This window comes from Vicugna pacos, chromosome 7, assembly GCF_048564905.1.
Source record: "Vicugna pacos chromosome 7, VicPac4, whole genome shotgun sequence".
NCBI lineage: Eukaryota > Metazoa > Chordata > Mammalia > Artiodactyla > Camelidae > Vicugna > Vicugna pacos.
In genome coordinates, this window is record NC_132993.1 from 62,183,294 (window position 1) to 62,202,393 (window position 19,100).

General features: G+C 32.7%; 1 protein-coding gene across 2 annotated transcripts in view; it reads right to left on the bottom strand.

The window, feature by feature from the left end:
- The window catches only part of VPS50 (VPS50 subunit of EARP/GARPII complex), a 105,681-nt gene that overhangs the window by 43,185 nt on the left and 43,396 nt on the right, over positions 1 to 19,100 (bottom strand). For both annotated transcript variants that reach the window (XM_072964982.1, XM_006207635.4), the window contains exons 13-16: positions 10,025 to 10,157; positions 7,120 to 7,211; positions 2,237 to 2,331; positions 1,835 to 1,933 (exon numbers count right to left, since the gene is read on the bottom strand). In XM_072964982.1, coding sequence (XP_072821083.1) covers positions 1,835 to 1,933; positions 2,237 to 2,331; positions 7,120 to 7,211; positions 10,025 to 10,157 — 419 coding nt within the window. The remainder of the gene's footprint in view (positions 1 to 1,834; positions 1,934 to 2,236; positions 2,332 to 7,119; positions 7,212 to 10,024; positions 10,158 to 19,100) is intronic.

Genomic DNA, 19,100 nt, shown 5'->3' on the forward strand with positions numbered 1-19,100 from the left:
TAATACATAAGTAGACCTTCTAGTTCAGCCATGTCATTTTATGATTTCTAGAATCACAGCCCAGAGAAGTTAAGTGATTTGTCCAATGTTAGAGAGGTGGCAAGCAGGAAAAAGGGGATAAAAGTCCCAGTCTACCATCTCCCAGTCCTGCTCTCCTTCTGACAGTACTGTACAGCCTCTTCAATTGGATAAGTTTCCAACTGTTTCTAAGAGAAGTCCATGTTGACTTTTACAATGTTGAATGTTTTGGAAATATTTAATAATTCACTTCTATATTCTCCAATTTCATCAAAGTGAACTTTTGTGAAGACTCTCCATCATAGTCACAGTCTAGAAATGTGCATGCCTCGTTGCCACAGATGACAGACATCTTTTGACAATAATTAAAATGGAATGCAGAACAGAGGCCATTAAATAAATCCATGTTTTTGCATTGCATGCATCTTGCAGTCACAACATGAAAAGACCTTCCAGGTATTGTATTGGACAGAAAGCAATCCTTAGGGAAAAAAAAAAAAAAAAGAGAAAAGAAGAGAGAAGAGGAGAAAAGAAGAGAGAAGAGGAGAGGAGAGGACACGAGAGAACAGGAGAAGAGAGGAGAAAAAAGAAAGCTATCTTTGGGAAATGGACATCTGGCATGTCTTCATTGTGACACGGCAGGTGAGGCTTCCGGCTCCTAAATTGTTCTTCACCCTTTCCCACCTGTGATTAAAGGGCCCCCCTCATTTTGTACTGCAGTGTGTACAGGCCAGGTCTTCTGTTTTAGCAGGGCTAAGTTTTAACAGAAAAGGGAGTTATAAATAAAGCGGTATTAGGGTTTCATGTTGTTCCCTTACCACTGTTTTCCTGAGGTTTAACAATTGTAAAACCTAAAAGCTCTACTTTGGTACAGAATCAATTTAAACACTCTTTCAAAATAAGTACTTAAAGTTTGCAGTTAAGACAGAAACAGTGAACTTAAATATATTTAACAATAAATTAATCAGTGTCTTCATGTCCAGCAATCTCTCTTCTGACATGGCCTTTATCACTGTGACCAGGTGTTAACTCCATACAAGGAGAGAAAGGAGAATCTCAAATCCCGACTCTCCCAGGCACCAAATAACAATCAAATCAAAACTTAATTTTAAAAAGTAAAAAAGCAGAATAAAAAGTGAGATATAATTCAATACAAGTGATAAAATGTATAAAAGGGATACAGCACAGGGTACAGCATATAACAAGAAAGGTCAAATAAATGCTTGCTCTGTCAATTTAATGCTGCTTTAAGCATAGAAACACATTGCTATGTAAACATTCTTTCCCACTTTTCTCTATTCCCAAAACCATTCTTAGACACCCTTTTCAAGTTAGTGCTGATTGTTCTGCAAAGCAATGTAACACATAATCTTAGCCTTGTGGCTACATTCTAAACATCATGCCCTCTTCTCTGGAAGTCTTTTTACCCCTAAAAGGCAGATACTTTCAAATATTCCCTCACTGAGTACTGCCTCTACTCATTCAATTTCCTTACTAACTCTCACCATATATGCAGGCACAGAACAGTGGCCAAATTCTTCTCAGGAACCCTGAGTCATCTTTCATTCATAAAGAAACCAATTCAATATTTAGTTCGTATTTTAATCCCCTCAAGACAAAGCATACGTTGAAATTTACAATGAATAAATAATGAGAATATTTTGATCTTTTTGGTTAAAAAACATCCTTAAGCATCCTAAAAACAGCTACAAAGAACAAAGTCTTGCAAGTTTAATAGTAATTATTTTAAACCAATTCATACTATGAGGTTATTTATACATAAATAAGTCTATTCATATTTCATTAGAGTTCTTACCTATGGTAGTTCTTAAAATAATTGACACTTTGTTTTCTAATAGACTCTTGCAAAACTTCAGATTTGCTACCACAAAATTCTTCTCCAACTTGCATCAACCTAGTTGGAAAAATTTATAAAAATTTATAAAAATCTCAGCAACATCTTAATTATAGAAAGAAAAAAAAAGAAGTCTAGGTCATCTTTCTTCAAAGATGATAAATTCATTATGATTTACAAACATCCAAAAAGTAGAAATATTTAAACACAGTCACACATAAACCCAGCAGAAATTAGACTACGAATGTTCAGTTATCTTCATTTCCATGAAGTTATAAATTATAACTCACTGATTCATGATTTCAATGATTATCATGGTTCAGTGAACCAAACTAAAGAATAAGACAAGATCTCAAACACTACCTGCTGATTATATCCAAAACAAAGATGAAATCATCATATTTGAAGATAGATAAATCAGTTCCAAGCAAGTAGGTTTTTACTTTTAGCTGAACATCCTGTAAATCAAAACAAAACAAAAATTTTTCAAGTAAACCTAAAATATAGAAAGTAAGTTCTCAGAACCATCTTCTTCTATAGTTACACATTAAAATGAGACAAGAATATATTCTTAACCGATAAAGAATTTCTATTTAGGCCAAGAGCCAACAATCTTAGCATGGTATCATTAAGACAATTTCATTAACATCAGATAAAAAAATAGTACTGGCCACAGTCATCACTATTGATACACACACGTATGCTAGATAAGAATTATATCTTCATATGCAGATAAAAATCATCATTATTTGTACATGGGTTGGTAGGCTAGAAACCCCAAATAATCAATTCAAAAAAAATTGGAATTAATAAGGTAACTATGTGAAGTGTGTATATATAATACATAAAAATTAATAGTTTTCATGGAATCTAAAAAAGGATACAAATTTAATTTACAAACCAGAAATAGACCCACCAACATATAAAACAAACTATGATTGCCAAAGGGGAAAGTTTGGGGAAGGAATAAATTAGGAGTTTGGGATTAACAGACACATACTACAATACACAAAATAGATAAAACAACAAGTATCTATCGTATAGCACAGGGAACTATATTCAATTTCTTGTAACAAGCTATAATGGAAAATAATCTAAACATATATGTATCTATACGTATAACTGAATCACTTTGCTGTAACCTGAAACTAACATTGTAAATCAACTACATTTCATTAAAAAATAAAATTAAAATTCATAAAAGTTAAGTTTTCATGTGTACATGTTATAGCACCTTAAAGTGGAGAGATTCTATTTAAAACAAATATTAAAAATACAATATATTTAGGAATAACTTGAATAAGAACCATCAGACCTAAAAGAAAAAACTAACAACTGTTAACAGGATACAAAAGAAATTTCCATAAATTGAGAGTCAAGGGACTGAAAAGGTGACTAAATATTGTTTAAAACTGTCAATTTTTCCAAATTATCATAGAGATACAATGAAACTCTAATCAAAAATCACATACACACACACAAAACTTTTCCTCTAAACAATTATTCTAAAATTCACCAGAAATAATAAACAGGCAGTAGCCACTTTTTAAAAAATAGTGCTTTGGAAAGATGAAGTAAAAGTTATGAATGACACTAGAGGACTTGTACCATTTGTTTTAAATATATTAAAAACCATTAAAAATGCTAGCAATATAGAGAAAAAAATCAATGGACTAGGAGAAGTAAATCAGAAAAGTGCTAATATATATAAGAACTTAATAAACAGCAGTAAAAACTATTATTTTCTGATTATTTACTTTTTGTCAAGCATTATACTCAGAACTTAACATATAATCTTTAATCTGAAAACAGCACTGTTGACCAGGCTTTATTATCCTCCTTGAAGAAGAAAAACTGAAGAGATCAAGTGATTGCCTAAATTCACATGTCCAGTCAATGACAAAACTGAGACTTGAATCTAGGTCTGTCTGCCTTCAGAATCTCCTCTTTTGTAACAAGGAGGTGTTACAAATAAAGAGAAAAGAAAAAAGATTATCCAAAAAGCAATGAAGGGAAAACTGACTAGAACTGAGAGGAGGCAGGGGCAGAATCCTCTCTTTACATCATATATCAAAAGAAATATAAAACAGATTAAATAAATGTTTTTATTACTCTCAAAAGATTAAAAATTAATTCAGTAAAGCAAAAATATTTTCTGAGTACTTATTAAATGTTCTAGGCAGTAGAGCTTTACATAGAAAAGAACATTTTAAGAATAAATGGAACATGTCACAAAGGACAAAGGTCAATAGTTTGACCTCATAAAAGTGTTAACCATCTGCATATCAAAAATATAAAATAAGCGAAAAGAGCCAAAGGTTATACAAAGGATTATTCATTATCACATGAATCACTTAGAACCCATGAGCAAATAATTCACAAATCAATAATTAATAGATTTTTAAATGTTCAACTTCTCTAATAATTGAAGTATATTTAACACACTAATAAAAATACAAGCAGATTCAACTCTCCTATTAAAAGACAAAGTCTCTCTTGAAAAAAATTTTTGTTTTACATTTATAGGAGACATAACTAAAACAAAATATAAAAACATTTTAAATAAAGGAATGGTCAAGGATTTAGTAGGAAAATATGAACAAAATAAATACAACAATGGTAATAATAAAGCAAACTAAAACTCATGACAAAATGCCTCAGGAGAAAAGAGCTATTTTTTTTAATTAATAAAGAATTATGTACAAAGAAGGTAAGTAAAGTAGTTATTAGCATTGCAGCATCAACCAACATAGCATCCAACTATAAAAAGCAAAAGCTGTTACAAATAAAAGAAAAATCTGAAAACAATTGTTGTGGAAGATTAACACTCTTCCCTCAGAATTTCACAGACCAAAAAACCAAACCAAATAATGATATAGAAGAGACCAGTACATATAAATAATAAGCTTGCTTTAATATACATATAGAATCTAATTCCCAACACAAAGAGGAAATATGTAATTATTTTTCAGATGCCCAGGGAAGAATTTTTAAAGCAGGTGGCATACTAGGTTGTAAAAAAATCTCAAATTCACAAAAAGTAGAAACACTGCAACTCAAATTTTCTATACTAAAAAAGAAATCAGTAATAAGCACTTTTAAACTGTCATTTTTCACATATCTAATATTTAGAGATGAAAAAAAAATCTTAGAAGACCAAGACTTTCATACAGTTAGATGTGTAAGCTCCATGAGGTCAAAGACCATGGCCTCACCACTGTGTCCTTAAATCCACAGTGTGATACATGTATTATGATTGATCAGTATTTTTCCTTAAAGGTTCTGACTCAAAACACATGGAAAATTGCCACAATATTCTAAAAATTTTTCATATCAAAAATCAAGATGATTACGATTCTCAGTTTAGTTGTATGTCAAAAATGTTAAATATCTTCTTATGCTTTTCAATCATCATTTGTCATTATCTCTATAATAAATTTATGATAAATGTCTACAAACTGTCACATACTTATTTGTGCTTCAGAATTTGGCATTTCAGATGTTATAGCATAATATATGTAATGCCCTAGTCAGGTCTAGGATATCCCAAAATAAAACACATTAATATTTCTGTAGTGAATAAATGTTCACTTTAATGGAATAACTTTAATGGGATAAATAAACACTGTAAAAAGCCAAATGACAATACTGGTCAGGTTCTGCTACCAAATGAATTCAATTCTGGTCAGGTTTTGTCTGCTAAATGTGTTAAAAAAATTTATTTTTCAGAGTTTTTGCCTTTTTCAATTGCATTAAGCCTTGTAATTTCAATTTAACACTCAGTGAGTTCCTCAAGTATACAAAGTTCTGTTTTAGAACTGGTTGAGAATTGGAGTTGGAGGTGCAAAAGGAACTTGGAAGTGGTGGAGATGAAGATATTCTAAGACTTGAAACCTACAACACAATTATCTATACTCAAAAGCATGATGACTTCCATTAAACTGGCCAAATGCTTAAGTGAGAATAGGTTTACTAAATCTTACATTTAACAGATTTTCCTGTATCAGGAATGACATCCGGTTGCCAGACTGAATAGAAACTAGCTATATAAAGTGCCAGGGCAGTATTTCAAAGTACACTGAATTACCAGAAATTCTACCATGGATTCCACAATTTCAACTAAGTACAATGAGACTCTATTAGGAGACTAAATTGGGGACAACTCATATTTGGCCATAGATGTATATTCAATGAGGATGAGATTTCCCTGTTATACATAACATTCAGAAAAAAGTCAGCCCAAACCCACAATACAAAACAATGAGATAAAAGTCAGCCCAAACCCATAATTAATGGTAAACTAAAAATTAGTTTAATACAGTCATAAGAGAATACAAAAGATGAAGGTCTTACAACTATCACATAAACATATTTATATACTAAAGTATAAATTCAAATAGCATATCCAATATAAGGTTACCAGAAGTTAGAAGTGCATTAAATTATAACTGCTATGTGATTCTTGAGGAAATTTGTTTTCAGCATATATTTTCCAAAACAATTTTTTTCAGAAGAAATCCTATAATAGATTGTCAAAAATCAGCCTCATTAGAAACATCAAAAATACACTTTAAGAGACCATCATACGGTCAAAGGGTCTATAGTCTTCTAAATCTCAAAAAAGTCCAAAAGAACAAAACATAGTTATTGTCAAAAAAATTACACCTCTAACTAGGATAAAAAAATTTTTAACAATAAATTTAATTATCTGGTAACAACAACTGAGCTACTAAACTGCAAAAGTAAAGCTTAGGAAAACACATTCAGCCAATAAACATGAAAAATTCACTCAAGGCACAAAAATCATTGGCTTAGAAAACAATTACTTATTCTATTCTAGACTCTAATCCATGCATGTTACCTAATATATAGTTGTCCTTTTCCTAAAATTAATAGAAAATGAAAGAAAACACACAAAGAATAAAGAGTATCTCAGTAAGAAAACAACTTCTTTAGGAAAGCACAAATCTGCCAACACTAAAAGCAAAATATAACCAAAGAATATTTTCAAATTAAAACAAAAGATTTTCAAATTAAAATACTTTTTCTCCTGCCACTTACAGTCAAGTACAATTATCAATTAAAGTACAGAACTCAGATGATAGACTTACTCCAAAGAAAAACTAACATATGATTAGATTTGCAAGGAATACAAATGAATACAGAAAATTTAAAAACTGAATTTCTAAAACAACTTTGACATGGTTTCTATTGCCTTTGTAAAAAAATAATTAAAAAAACCAAACCTGCCATATTCGTGTAAGTCCATGTTCTAATTTCTTTTTTATGTAGCCACGATCAAAATTTGCTTCTTCAGTACCCATCATATTACTCCCTTCTGAAAATAAAACAATGGTACAGGTTTTCAAATTTGCTTCATAATGTTTTTGTTTTCAAAAAAAAAAAAACACATTTGGACTCTCATATATTGTAAGCATATGTAATATTTAGAAAATATTCTCAATATTTATACAACCAAAACGATGACAAAAAATAGAAATAAGGATTAAACCCATTTGATAAGATGAGTAAACTCAGACTCTGAAATGTTAAGCACCTTACACCGAAGACCACTCAGTTCATATGTGATTGGAGTTGGGATTTCAATTTGGATAGTGTGATCCTAGAGACCAGGTTTTCAATGACCCATATACTGCCTACTGCCAGGGCATCACAGGACCAATTATCTCAATTATCAATTCATATGCACGTTAACAAGAGTTCAGGGTGCAAAACTGCTCAGGCAGTGAGGTAATGATATCTACATTTTATATTTTCCATGATCCAGAATAATTTTATCCATCCCAGGTAAATCTAACAATGTCCAGCTCAGCAGGTGAGATCAATGACCTGCCTTAAAACAAATCTCTCCCAAAAGCAATTGAAAATACACATATACATTATGTTAAAAAGATCATGCCTTTGTGCAAATAAACTGTGCAGAACAACTGAGACTATTATCCCATCTTAGGCTAGCAGGGTGTCCACTGGTAACCAGCAAAAGGCCCTTGCATAGGCCAGGCCCCAGATACACGCCTCTGTACCTCTGACAACTCTCACAGCTTAAGCCGTATCATCTGGATGTCTGGCTATTAGGCACCCAGCAACTCAGAGCAGTGCACCTGAACTACAGCTTTAGTTTTTTGTAGAATGAGAAAGTGTTAGGGTACCAGGAGTATCACTAGAGAGCTATAGCAGATCTCTAGCATACTTTCCAGCTTTATGAAGTTCTATGAAGAATAATTTTCAAATTATTGATTCCTACTATTTCAGTTCTTAATGTGAAAATGAAATGAATAATCTCAGGTGAACAAATGATTTTTTACAGTCCTAGATATTATCAACTGACTGCTATACTAATCAGAGTCCTTAATATCCCTAAAATACACAGACTAGAGAGAAGGAAATTTTGCAAAGAGGACTCAGCATAGAAGGCTCAAACAGAGTTTTAAGTTTGAATCTATACCCCAATGAAAATACGTATATATAAACATATATACACACATATAAGCTATTAGCCTAAAGCAAAAAGCAAGCTTCATCATGATGAATATAAACTGTCTTCTAAACTCTTATACCTAAAGTATGTGTTAATTTTGTTCCAAACTTTTCCTTTTGTTTCTCCTTAAATAATGCACTAGAAAAGGAAAAAGAGATACTAAAACATCTAAAGTTTCCATAGCTAGAAAAAAATAAAGGCTGCCAAAACAAGGTAAACTTTGTGGAAAATTGGAATCCCTTAAACCCAGAAATTTCCTAACTAATCTGAAATTTAAAAAAAAGAAAAGGCCTATAGACATTTCATTATTATTATAATTACTCTCTTGATCCATTTCCTTTGATGATATTAACCACAAGCAGGGTAAGCCCTTTTTACATTTTTTTCTTAAACTTTACAGCAATCCTACAGGTAGATGTGTTACCCCTATGGAACTTTTTATTTTGTTTTGTTTTTTTAACCTACCATTTCAAGAAGCAAATTGAGGCCTGGAGAAGATATAGTTAACTTCATGTTCTCACAAAGGTAAATGGTAGTCAAAATTTGAGGCCAGGTATCTCTGATTGCAAAGCCCATATTCCCAGAGGTAGTAGAGGAGTCCAGTAAAAATAGTCTGGCTGAGAATCCTGGCTCAGTACCTACCCCTTTTCTCTGCTTTCTCCTCTTTCTCTCCCTTCCTTTAAGGCCTCCCTCCCCCAACAACGTTTCTGAAAGAATGAAAATCCTTCCATAGAATTTATCTTTCTTGTTTTTTGATATCTATATTTATGACCATCTTATGAGTCAAGATAAATATTAAACATGTCTTCAAACAGTGAGATATAAGCGTTCCTCCATCCATCCAACCAGAGAAATCAAACACCTCAGAAATTAGAGGTTTTCAAAATAACTTGATTGACTAGCTACATTAAACTGTGTGTAACAGGAAAAAAGACATGTACAGTGTAATTTATTTCATCCCTACTAAATACTGGCAGAATCATTTATTACTTTAAAAAGTATTTTGAATACTTAATCTTAGCTACTGTTCAAGGATAACCACTTAAGATATATAATTATATGAATGAAATAACTTAAACATAAGGCCCAGTTAGTACAATTTCTCAAAGATTTGTTATCTGCCTGTCTATACCATCATCATTTAAAGTTGTATCTTGGTTTCAAAGATGAGTATTTAAAAACATTATTTTTCATGAAATTTTAAGTCCTGTCTAATTTCAGGAAGTATCAGTGTAATTATTAATTCTTAGAATCTAGCTTTATTAGAGTAACTTGAAAATTAGCAAAATGGAATTAATATTGAACATCAGCATTAATTTTACAGTAAACTTGAATAGATCAATGTCTTACTTAGTTTAAAGCTGATTTTTTTTTTAAGAAAGCTCTTTCTTAAAAATTTAGCCCTGAGGCCATCACCACATATTGCTGGAAACTGGTAATACCTGTCACATATGTCCTTCAGTCCAGTTAATTCCCAAAGGTAATAGAGCTTGTATAGCAGCTGAATCACTTTCTCTGGTGAACACTTAACCAATGGTCACTATGGTCCCCGAAATTCTAAAAGCATGGCTGTCCCTTTTCTTTCTCCTTACTCCATAAATATGGCATATTTATAGTTTAGTTTTTAAAATAAAATCAAAATAATTTCTTACCAGAAGCAGAAGTAGCATCCTCATTGTCATGCTTTTCATGCCATTCCATAGTCCTGTAGTAGCTGAGCATAACCTCCCACAGTGCTTTGCATAGGTCGGCAAGGCATGGAATGTAGCTGTCTGGTGTGACGTGCTAAAGGAAATGAGAAGAGCCAACTTTCAAATGATCATATTTACTTTAACACAAAGCTAATCAAAATAAAATGCTGTCAATCAAATTCATTCAAGAATTAGACGACATATTGTAATTGACTGCACTTCAGTAAAAAAATAAAAAATAATTTAAAAAATAAAGAATTAGGTGAGAAAACTTCTTCTACTACCATATCTAAAAAGAAATTCAATGGCAAGAAAATTTTGTTCAAGTAATTTCTCTTTCACCATGGGTTTTTTAGTATTCATTAGGAATATCAGTCCATATACTCTGAATTCATCTACTACTGAATTGACAAGTGTTCTCATAAACAGTAGTGCAAACTTCCACAAATGCGTTTTTTCAAAGCCGTGTTTCTTAGCATGTAAACACAGCCTTATATTCATCCTTGGACTGAAGTCACAACTTGCAAAAAGGAGGTCATATTTTATAATTCAATCATTTCATTTGTGTAAATTAAGTAAGTACCTTTAATAATCAGTAAATTCCCTAAACTACATGGATACAGATATTTCGTATGTGACAGTAACAGTTTAAAATAATGTTTTATATAACATGGCTGTGAAACAATATATGCTCCCAAATCTTCCCAATGGAAACGCATGGGCTTCTCTCCCTCTGTCCTTTGTAAAAACTATCAGTTTGTCATTCCGTCCTTTTTTTCTGCAGGTAAGAGTGATGCTTCAATTCTATTTTGCCAGCTTTCTGTCCCAATGGAGCATTTGCCCCATCATGTGAAATTTCCTGGCATTTCTTCAGTTTGTAATCAACGTACCACACTGACCATGCTGATAAAACACTGAAAGGCCAGTAAGACTATGGTGTAAGCTCTCTAAGATAAAACAGCTGGTAGAAAGAAGTTATACAGAAAGTAGAAGTATGGTGTTGCTGATGCCTGATATAACAGGTGGGAGTGATCCTCTCTCTTTCAAAATGTTTTTTCCTCTCCATAATGATCTCTCTCTCCTCTAAATTCCTCATTTACTAAAGCATTCATTAAGCAATTCATAAAAATACTAACTTCTATGACTCAGTATTTGGTACACTCTTGTGTAAGCACATTCAATCTCTGAAACTCAACTAAGTAGTTGTAAAATAAAGGAGTTGTTAAGCTCTGGAGTATGACTGCCCAAGTAGGGTTATGCCAAGAATGGTAAGATGGTTGAATCTTATAAAATCTATTAATGTAAATTGTCGTATTAATAGGTCCATGGAGAAAAATCAAATGATTGTCCTCAAAGATGCTGAAAACCCTTTGACAAAATTCAAGTCATTCCTAACAATAATTTACAAGAAAATAAAAATGGATAGATATTTTCCTAAGATGAGGAAATTTTAACACATGCCCACTGTGGTCAGGGAGAACGTTCACTATCTCCACTATTACTTAACAATGTTCTTGAGGTACTAGCTGATGCAATTAGACTAGAGAAAACAATAAAAAGCAAAAGAATAGGAAAAGAAGAAATAAAACTATTTCTATCTCCTAATGACATACTAATATACCTAAAATATAATTCCTAGAGAATCAATGATAAAACTAACTCAAACAATAAAAGAATCCAACAAGGTAGCAGGTTATAAAATTAACATATAAAAAACAATAGTATTCATATACACAAATAATAACCATTTAGAAGATAGGGTGAGAAACCTCCATTTATAGTAACAACAAAAAAGATCAAATTTTTAGGAATAAACTTAAAAAAATGATCCAAAACTCTACGAAGAAAACTGAAAAGACTTAAAAGTAGACTTAAACAAATGGAAAGACATTCTTTATTCTTGGTTAGAATGTGTCGACATCATCAAGATGTCAGTTTTCCCTAAGTTAATTTTTTAATTTACTGAGATACCAATAAAAAAATCCAGAAATAGATCCAGCCTCATAAAATACAGTATATGATAAAGATAGTGTCTCATATCACTTAGATGAAGACAGTCTTTTTCATAAATAGTGTTACTTAGGACAACTGGATAGTCAGTCGGAAAAAGACAAAAATTAGACCTACTCCTCACACGATGCATAAGGATAAACTCCAAATACATATGCACAAAGTTATTCATTGAAGGATTATCTGTATTATCTGTAATTGCAAAATATTGGAATCTATCTAAATGTCCAAACACGGGAGATTGGTTGAATAAACTATCTCCACATAAAGAGCACTCTGCAACTGTGAAAAATAATGATAAGCAGACATTTGCATTTAAAAATTTATTTAATTAAAAAATTTTTTCCTTTCACATGATATATGTATGAGAAAGGGAAATTTTTTTAACTTTTTATATATATATATATATGTTGTAAGAAATAGAAAAAATTTAATATATATATCTGCCTATTATCAAAAGAATAAACATAGTGACTATAAAAGAAGAAAACACTGAACTTAGTTACCTGTAAGAAATGTTGTGGGGGATGAAATGGAAGGAACACAGGAGGGAGTGAAACTTTTCTGAGTATACCAAATTGGCTATATGTACCTATTCTCAGAAAATTAGAATGGCTATCCAGATTTACACATGGCCTGCAGAGATCAACACAAATATTTTTACATACTTAAGCCATAATTTGGGGGATTTCTTTATGTTGACTTTTCATGTTTACTTTTATAATTACTACCTTTACAATGAACCAGTCTTGCTTTTTTTTACCACATCTTACAAGTGACTTATCTCTCATACTCCACTCATGTAATAAAAAACTGACACTGTTCCAGGAGGTCAGGGAAAAGCTAAAAGCAGAGGGCAAACAAACGCAAAAATTACAAACACGTTCTGGGCTGCAACTTAATAATTATTCCCTGGAAAAAGGTACTCTTCTACAAGTCAATTTTTTTAACTTTCATAAACTCATCTTTACTACACATTTCTGCTTATATCATTAAATAAATTTAGTCTAATTATATCCCAACATTTCTTTCTGATAGATAAAAGGAAGGCGATGATAGTCTTATTTGTCCCAAAGAAAAATTATAACTATACAAATAACTGTGTTATAGTCTACCAATCATCTTTTATTATACTTGTCACAGTGTAACAAACCAGAAAACTGAAACTTAGCACTACTACCTTCTATTCTCCACCCAACCACTATCTAGCTACATTAATTGCCTATTTATTCGAGGAAAAGGAGATTTTTTACTATGTCACCTCTTAATGATTTGCTGAAATATAGCAGATCCAGATGAGCTTATACACACAGAAACGCATGTGCAAAATTTTTTTCAGAAAAAGTTGAAGTCATTTAGTTGAAATAGCAAGGTCTTTCTCACCAAACTTATTTAAGTGTAAATAATTCACAGATCTATGCTAGATCAATGCCCATGCCTAAAAGTCTCTCAAAAGAACACCAACTATCTTCAAATATGTTCATATGTATAAACATGGTTATGATGTACTAAACAAAATGGTTCTTGCTATGATTTATATTCTAAAATAGAAACAAATGTATAGAGTCATTGTACTAAATACATATACAGTAAATAGTTTAAGGAAAAAGAGTACAAGGTGGGATAGACAAAAAATATTGTTTTTAACAGATTTTAAGCCCAAATGTGTTCATCTCTGTACTTGAAGACAATGCTGGCAATAAGTTAAGATTCATTTCATTCTAAAACTGGACTCCAGAAACCACTTTCACTATACTGTGCAACCAACTGACATCAACTCTCATAGCAACAAATGCTTCTCATGCTTTTAGCACTTTATTACTAAAAACACCTGCAACTAGTGTTCTCTCATTAATTTATAAAAATCACCTCCAAATTTCAAATAGAGAATCTTATTACACAGACATGTGTGAACCATAACTGTAACAAGAGAGAGTCAAAGAAACCAACAAATAAGCAAAGAACGTATAAAGTAATCAAAAAATAAAAAGCAGGTCAAGAGAATCTGAGTTTCTAAAGTAACAGCCCATGCAACTTCCACTCAGACATCAGTCCTTCTTCACAACAGCAGAGCATAACAGAGAGGACTAGACAAGGAACTGGAAGCCCTGGGTCCCAGCCAGCACCAGTTCACAACTTACTTAGTCACATATCCTTAGATATTAAACCACTCTGGATCTCAGTTTCACCTTCCATAAAACAGTGTTAGAGATTCCAGAATCTGCTACCTCATCATTGGTCTAATCCATTCACTGATTACTAAATATCTAACACTGCAACTTAGTTCAAGTCCCAATTAATGGGTGTTTCATTTAGTATAAGATCAGCAATACCAAGGCAGAGGAGCACCTTACTGCAATTTCAGTTCTATGTTCTTATCACATAGCAATAATAGCCATGAAAGCCTTGAATTAATCAATTTAGAAGATATTCACACAATGAGACACCCAAAGAACAAAACAGCATGTCTTGAAATTGTTTTCTTAAGAATATATGGGAACAGAAATTCACTTATCAAATATTTCTCTTTGTTCTAGGGTTATTTTCCATTGCCATTCTCTGAAAGCTAGTAGCAACAATTTATTCAGGGAAGGTTGAGAGGTGAGGAAAAAGAAAAAAGGTACAGTATTTCAAAACTATCTCAAAAATCATGCAGAAGAGGAGGAATATTTTAAACAACCTAATCTTTTTTTTTTAATCCATAACCTCTATACAGATAACATGCATGTCTAGTAACTCTGGTGATCATAAAGGTAACAAATATCCTAGCAGGCAAGATTTGGAGAAGATTCACAAATCCAGATGTTACAATGCAAGAAGCTCAGAGCATTTTCACCATGCTTCACTATTCAAACATCAAAATTCACTTCTTAATCAAATCTTAATGAACATTTTGACAGAATCCACAGATCTGATTTCCGATCTCATCACTACCAGTTAAGAATAAAACTCTGTACCTTTCATCTCTACTATTAACCATCCTAACCAACCTATCTGGTCAAAATTAAAATGATAAAGCTAGCTTATTAAAACCAGCAACAGCCCAGCCTCAATTATAAACAATAAATTTAGTAAGAATCTAGAGGCCATTTTCATAGAACAGCGTAAATCTAGAAATGAATACATGCAGCCTTTCCAAATCTGAAGCACACAATGAAAAAAGATCACCTTTTGCAAGTTGCTTCCGTGTAAAGTTGTGGTAAATGAAAAGGAGGCTGCTAAATTTCTTTTTTTAATTCTTATTAATTTAATTTTATACCTATTAGAAATCTTTATTATCAATTACCTACAAAAATTTCAGGAAGATTTTTTTATATTAAAGTATCAAAATAAAAATTCTTGGGAGTATCCTTAAAGTATCATCGTGCTCTTGTTTCACTCTGGTTTAGCACTCTAATCACATGCTGACACACATAAAGGAGCAGATGTTCTGGCATCCTCATTTAAACCTCCTAGCACAGCCATCCCTACCCCTATCCAAACACATACACATACTTACAGGTGGATTTCAAAAAACAACAAAGGGTTATCAGTATCTTTAGATGCATGTTGTTAGCACTGTGAGCTCACATCAGGAGAAGCTGCTAAAGAGGCCAACTGCTTACCTAGGGGGTTTCTGGAAACATGCTGCAGGTCAAAACAGCACTTGGCCCAGAAATGGAAAACCATCTCTCGGGAGGCTGAACTCTGGACCTAAATAAGTGGCTGGGCCAAGCAATTGTAAGATCTCTCCAACTTCTAATTACTTCTGTAAGGGCCGAGCTGTACAAAATATGAACTTTTTAATACCTTCTAATCACTGAAAACCAGACAGTGGTGCTTGGTATAGTGGACTGGATGGTGCACATTTGGACTTGGGGCCCAACTCTGTGACTTAACTTGGTCATGACTCCAGCATATCATTTCACGTATCTAAACCCCAAGGGATGAATCAAATAACCTAGTTTCTCTGAAGCTTTAAAAACTATGACTCTCCACAGATAAAATATGCATATCCTGTAGCAGAACTTTCCTTATACCCAACTAGATTCATTTGTGATTTAAAAACACAAACATATGGTGGAAAAACTAGTCATTCTCATCTCCCAGGCATTTTATCATTAATACTAAATATGTAAACAAACATGAAGACATGTGCAAAATGTATGATATGAATGACACCAATTTGGAACTAAGTAACTAGCACCCTCTAAATTGTGAAATACATAGAAGAGGCTCCTTTCATTACCAAATTTTCCTAATTATTGCTACATGGCCTTAATCAAACGGAAGGTTTAACACCCTAAGGCAAGCAAAGCATGTGTCACCAGAATATATAATTTATCTTTCAAAGTTTAAAGTGATAATCTTAGCATGGGGGTTCACAGCATTTTATCACCAAAAAAGGAGCAGTATTTAAATATAAAAAAACACTATCAAATTAAGACTAGGATTTCTTGGCAGTTCCAAGAATGGCTTTTACCAATAAATTATTTCTGTTCTGCTGGCTGCTGAGTGCCACACCCTAAAAAAGAGGCTGGCTCTTTAACATTTACCCACAGCCTCCCAACAACAACAAAAATCACCCAGCAGTCAAAATTACACAGGCAGTTTTAAGGGTTCATAGACTTAGGCAGCAGAAAGACCTCACCACACCTGAGTTGGTTTCAAGTGACTAGAAAACCCCTCAACTTCCAGCCAACAGAGGGAAAGTTGGTTACCCAGATAACATCAGCCCCTAGCCTGATCTCCATGGGCACTGGTTAGTCCCAGTGGTACAGCAGAAACCACCAAATCATTGTACTTGGTTTAATCCAGTTACACTAGGCCAGACAACCTACTGTTCCCATTCACCTGCACTATGCTCTCCTTTCATGCCATTGTTCAGACTATTCCCTCTGTATCCCTGACCCAGCCACATACATTGTGCTTGCTGAAATCCAAAACTTACTTAAAAGCTGTAGCCTCCTCCTAATAAGACACAGTTTTGCTTCCTTAAACCCTTCAAGACCTGTGTTGACCCCACTGACGCTGTATGTTTCAACTTTTCTGATTCCACCTCTGATCATAATTAATGTGACCTTACTAGGTTACCTACTCTTTATAACCTTATTTACCCTTGCTGAGCTGAACTGATTACCTGTTTAACAAAAGCTGAGTAATGGCAAGGGCTCTGCTTTATACTTAGTAAGGCAGAGTGCTAAGAAAATGGAATCCTGCATCTTCTACCAGCATCCATGAAATGGTGACAGGCTGGCTTGTTAGGCTGCAAGCAGGATAAAATTTCAGACTCATCACAGTTCTTGACAATCCAGAGAGAAAATGGCGGGCAAAAAGGAAGAGGTGCATAAACTTTCCTTACCTTCCTTTAATCATTCAGTTTTGAATTTAAAAAATTACCAAAACTTACTTTTTATTTTAACTTAAATATTTAGAAACCAAAATAGAATTCTTATATAAAAAAATTAGGTGGGTGCTACATATACATGATAAGAGTAAATCAGATAGCTGAATTCTTAAGTTATCTAAAACTGACCTCAAAAAGCACTTAAGTAAATAATATTATTCCTCTAACTGAAATGGTTTCTCTTTTGACCAAATGTTCAAATTTGTAGCTAAGAAATTTGTACTAAGAAAGGAAAGGTAGATTCACCTATCCAACCCATCAACCAAATTAACCTCCACAATCAATGAAATGCTCCAGTTTAATTTCCTTCACGTCCTCAATATGCCTGAGTCACAAACAACGTAAATTATTCCTGATATGCTACCTTCTGGTATCTGACAATTAAGCTATTAAATACAAAATAATCAGCATTCATGTGCACAGGGAAAAGGATAAAAGCAGACACTGCTGACGAGGAGTATAAACTGAAACACACTTTCTAGAGGGCAATTCTGTAAATATACATCAAAGCCTTGACAATGCAATTTCATTTCTCATCATTTATCCTAAAGAAATAAAGATGTGTGCAAAGACTTAGCTTCAAAACTATTTACTACAGTGGTGTTCATAATGACAAAAGTTGGAAATAACATAAATATCGAACAATAAAAAACTGGTTAATTAATCCACAGGATCTCTTACACTGAAGTACCGTCAAGCCACTAAAAGTTATGTAGGTAGCACACTTACTGAAACAAAATTGTTTATAACATAGCAAATGGAAAAAGTTACAAAACTGTGTGTACATATAATACTACTTTTAAAAGCTACTTGCTTATATACACATTAAAATAACCAGCTCTGCATGCAAAAACATTAGTTTTTATTTTCTTACTTTGCTTATCTGTATTTTCCTACAATGTTTTAGTTGTATAATTTAAAAGTATACATTTTAAGATATAAACATATTAATGATTGCTTAATTTGAGCAACTACTCATATAATCAACATTCTGTCTAACTCCATGGAAAGTGATATAAAAACATATAAGCAGACTAGTTGAGAAAACAGAGAAGGGACAGAGTCAGTTAATTCTATAGAAAACCCAAACAAAACAAGATGGTTATTACACATGAACATTAAATTTAGCTCTGAACTTGCCAGCAGCCTAACATCTATAGTAGACTCTGTATACTCTCATACTATTTGCTAAAAGAAAATATATTAATTCTTCACAAAAGAAAGCACCCTGCGAATTTAAGAACAGAAACAGGTTTTTGACTCAAAAAAGCAAATTTCTTTAGGCTTCTATATGAACATCAAAATAAACTATACTTTCAACAGAAAGCTTACTAAAAATATTTGTGACTCTCAAACTGGCACTGAATTACAATACAGTATCAAGAGATATAATTTATAGGAATGAAAAGTTTAAAACCTAGAAGAATGGAACATTAGACTAGCCGTTAGTTGGTCTTTCTATGATGTATGCATATAAAGAACCTATAAAAGTATATGGCACAGAGAAAGTGCTCAGTGTTGGTTTTCTTTCCCTCCCGCTTAATCAAATCTGTAATCTGATTAAGTCAACATCTCATAAGTCAGAGACAGAGAGCAATTCAATATACTAAAGAAACATTTATTAAACACCTCCAATGTACC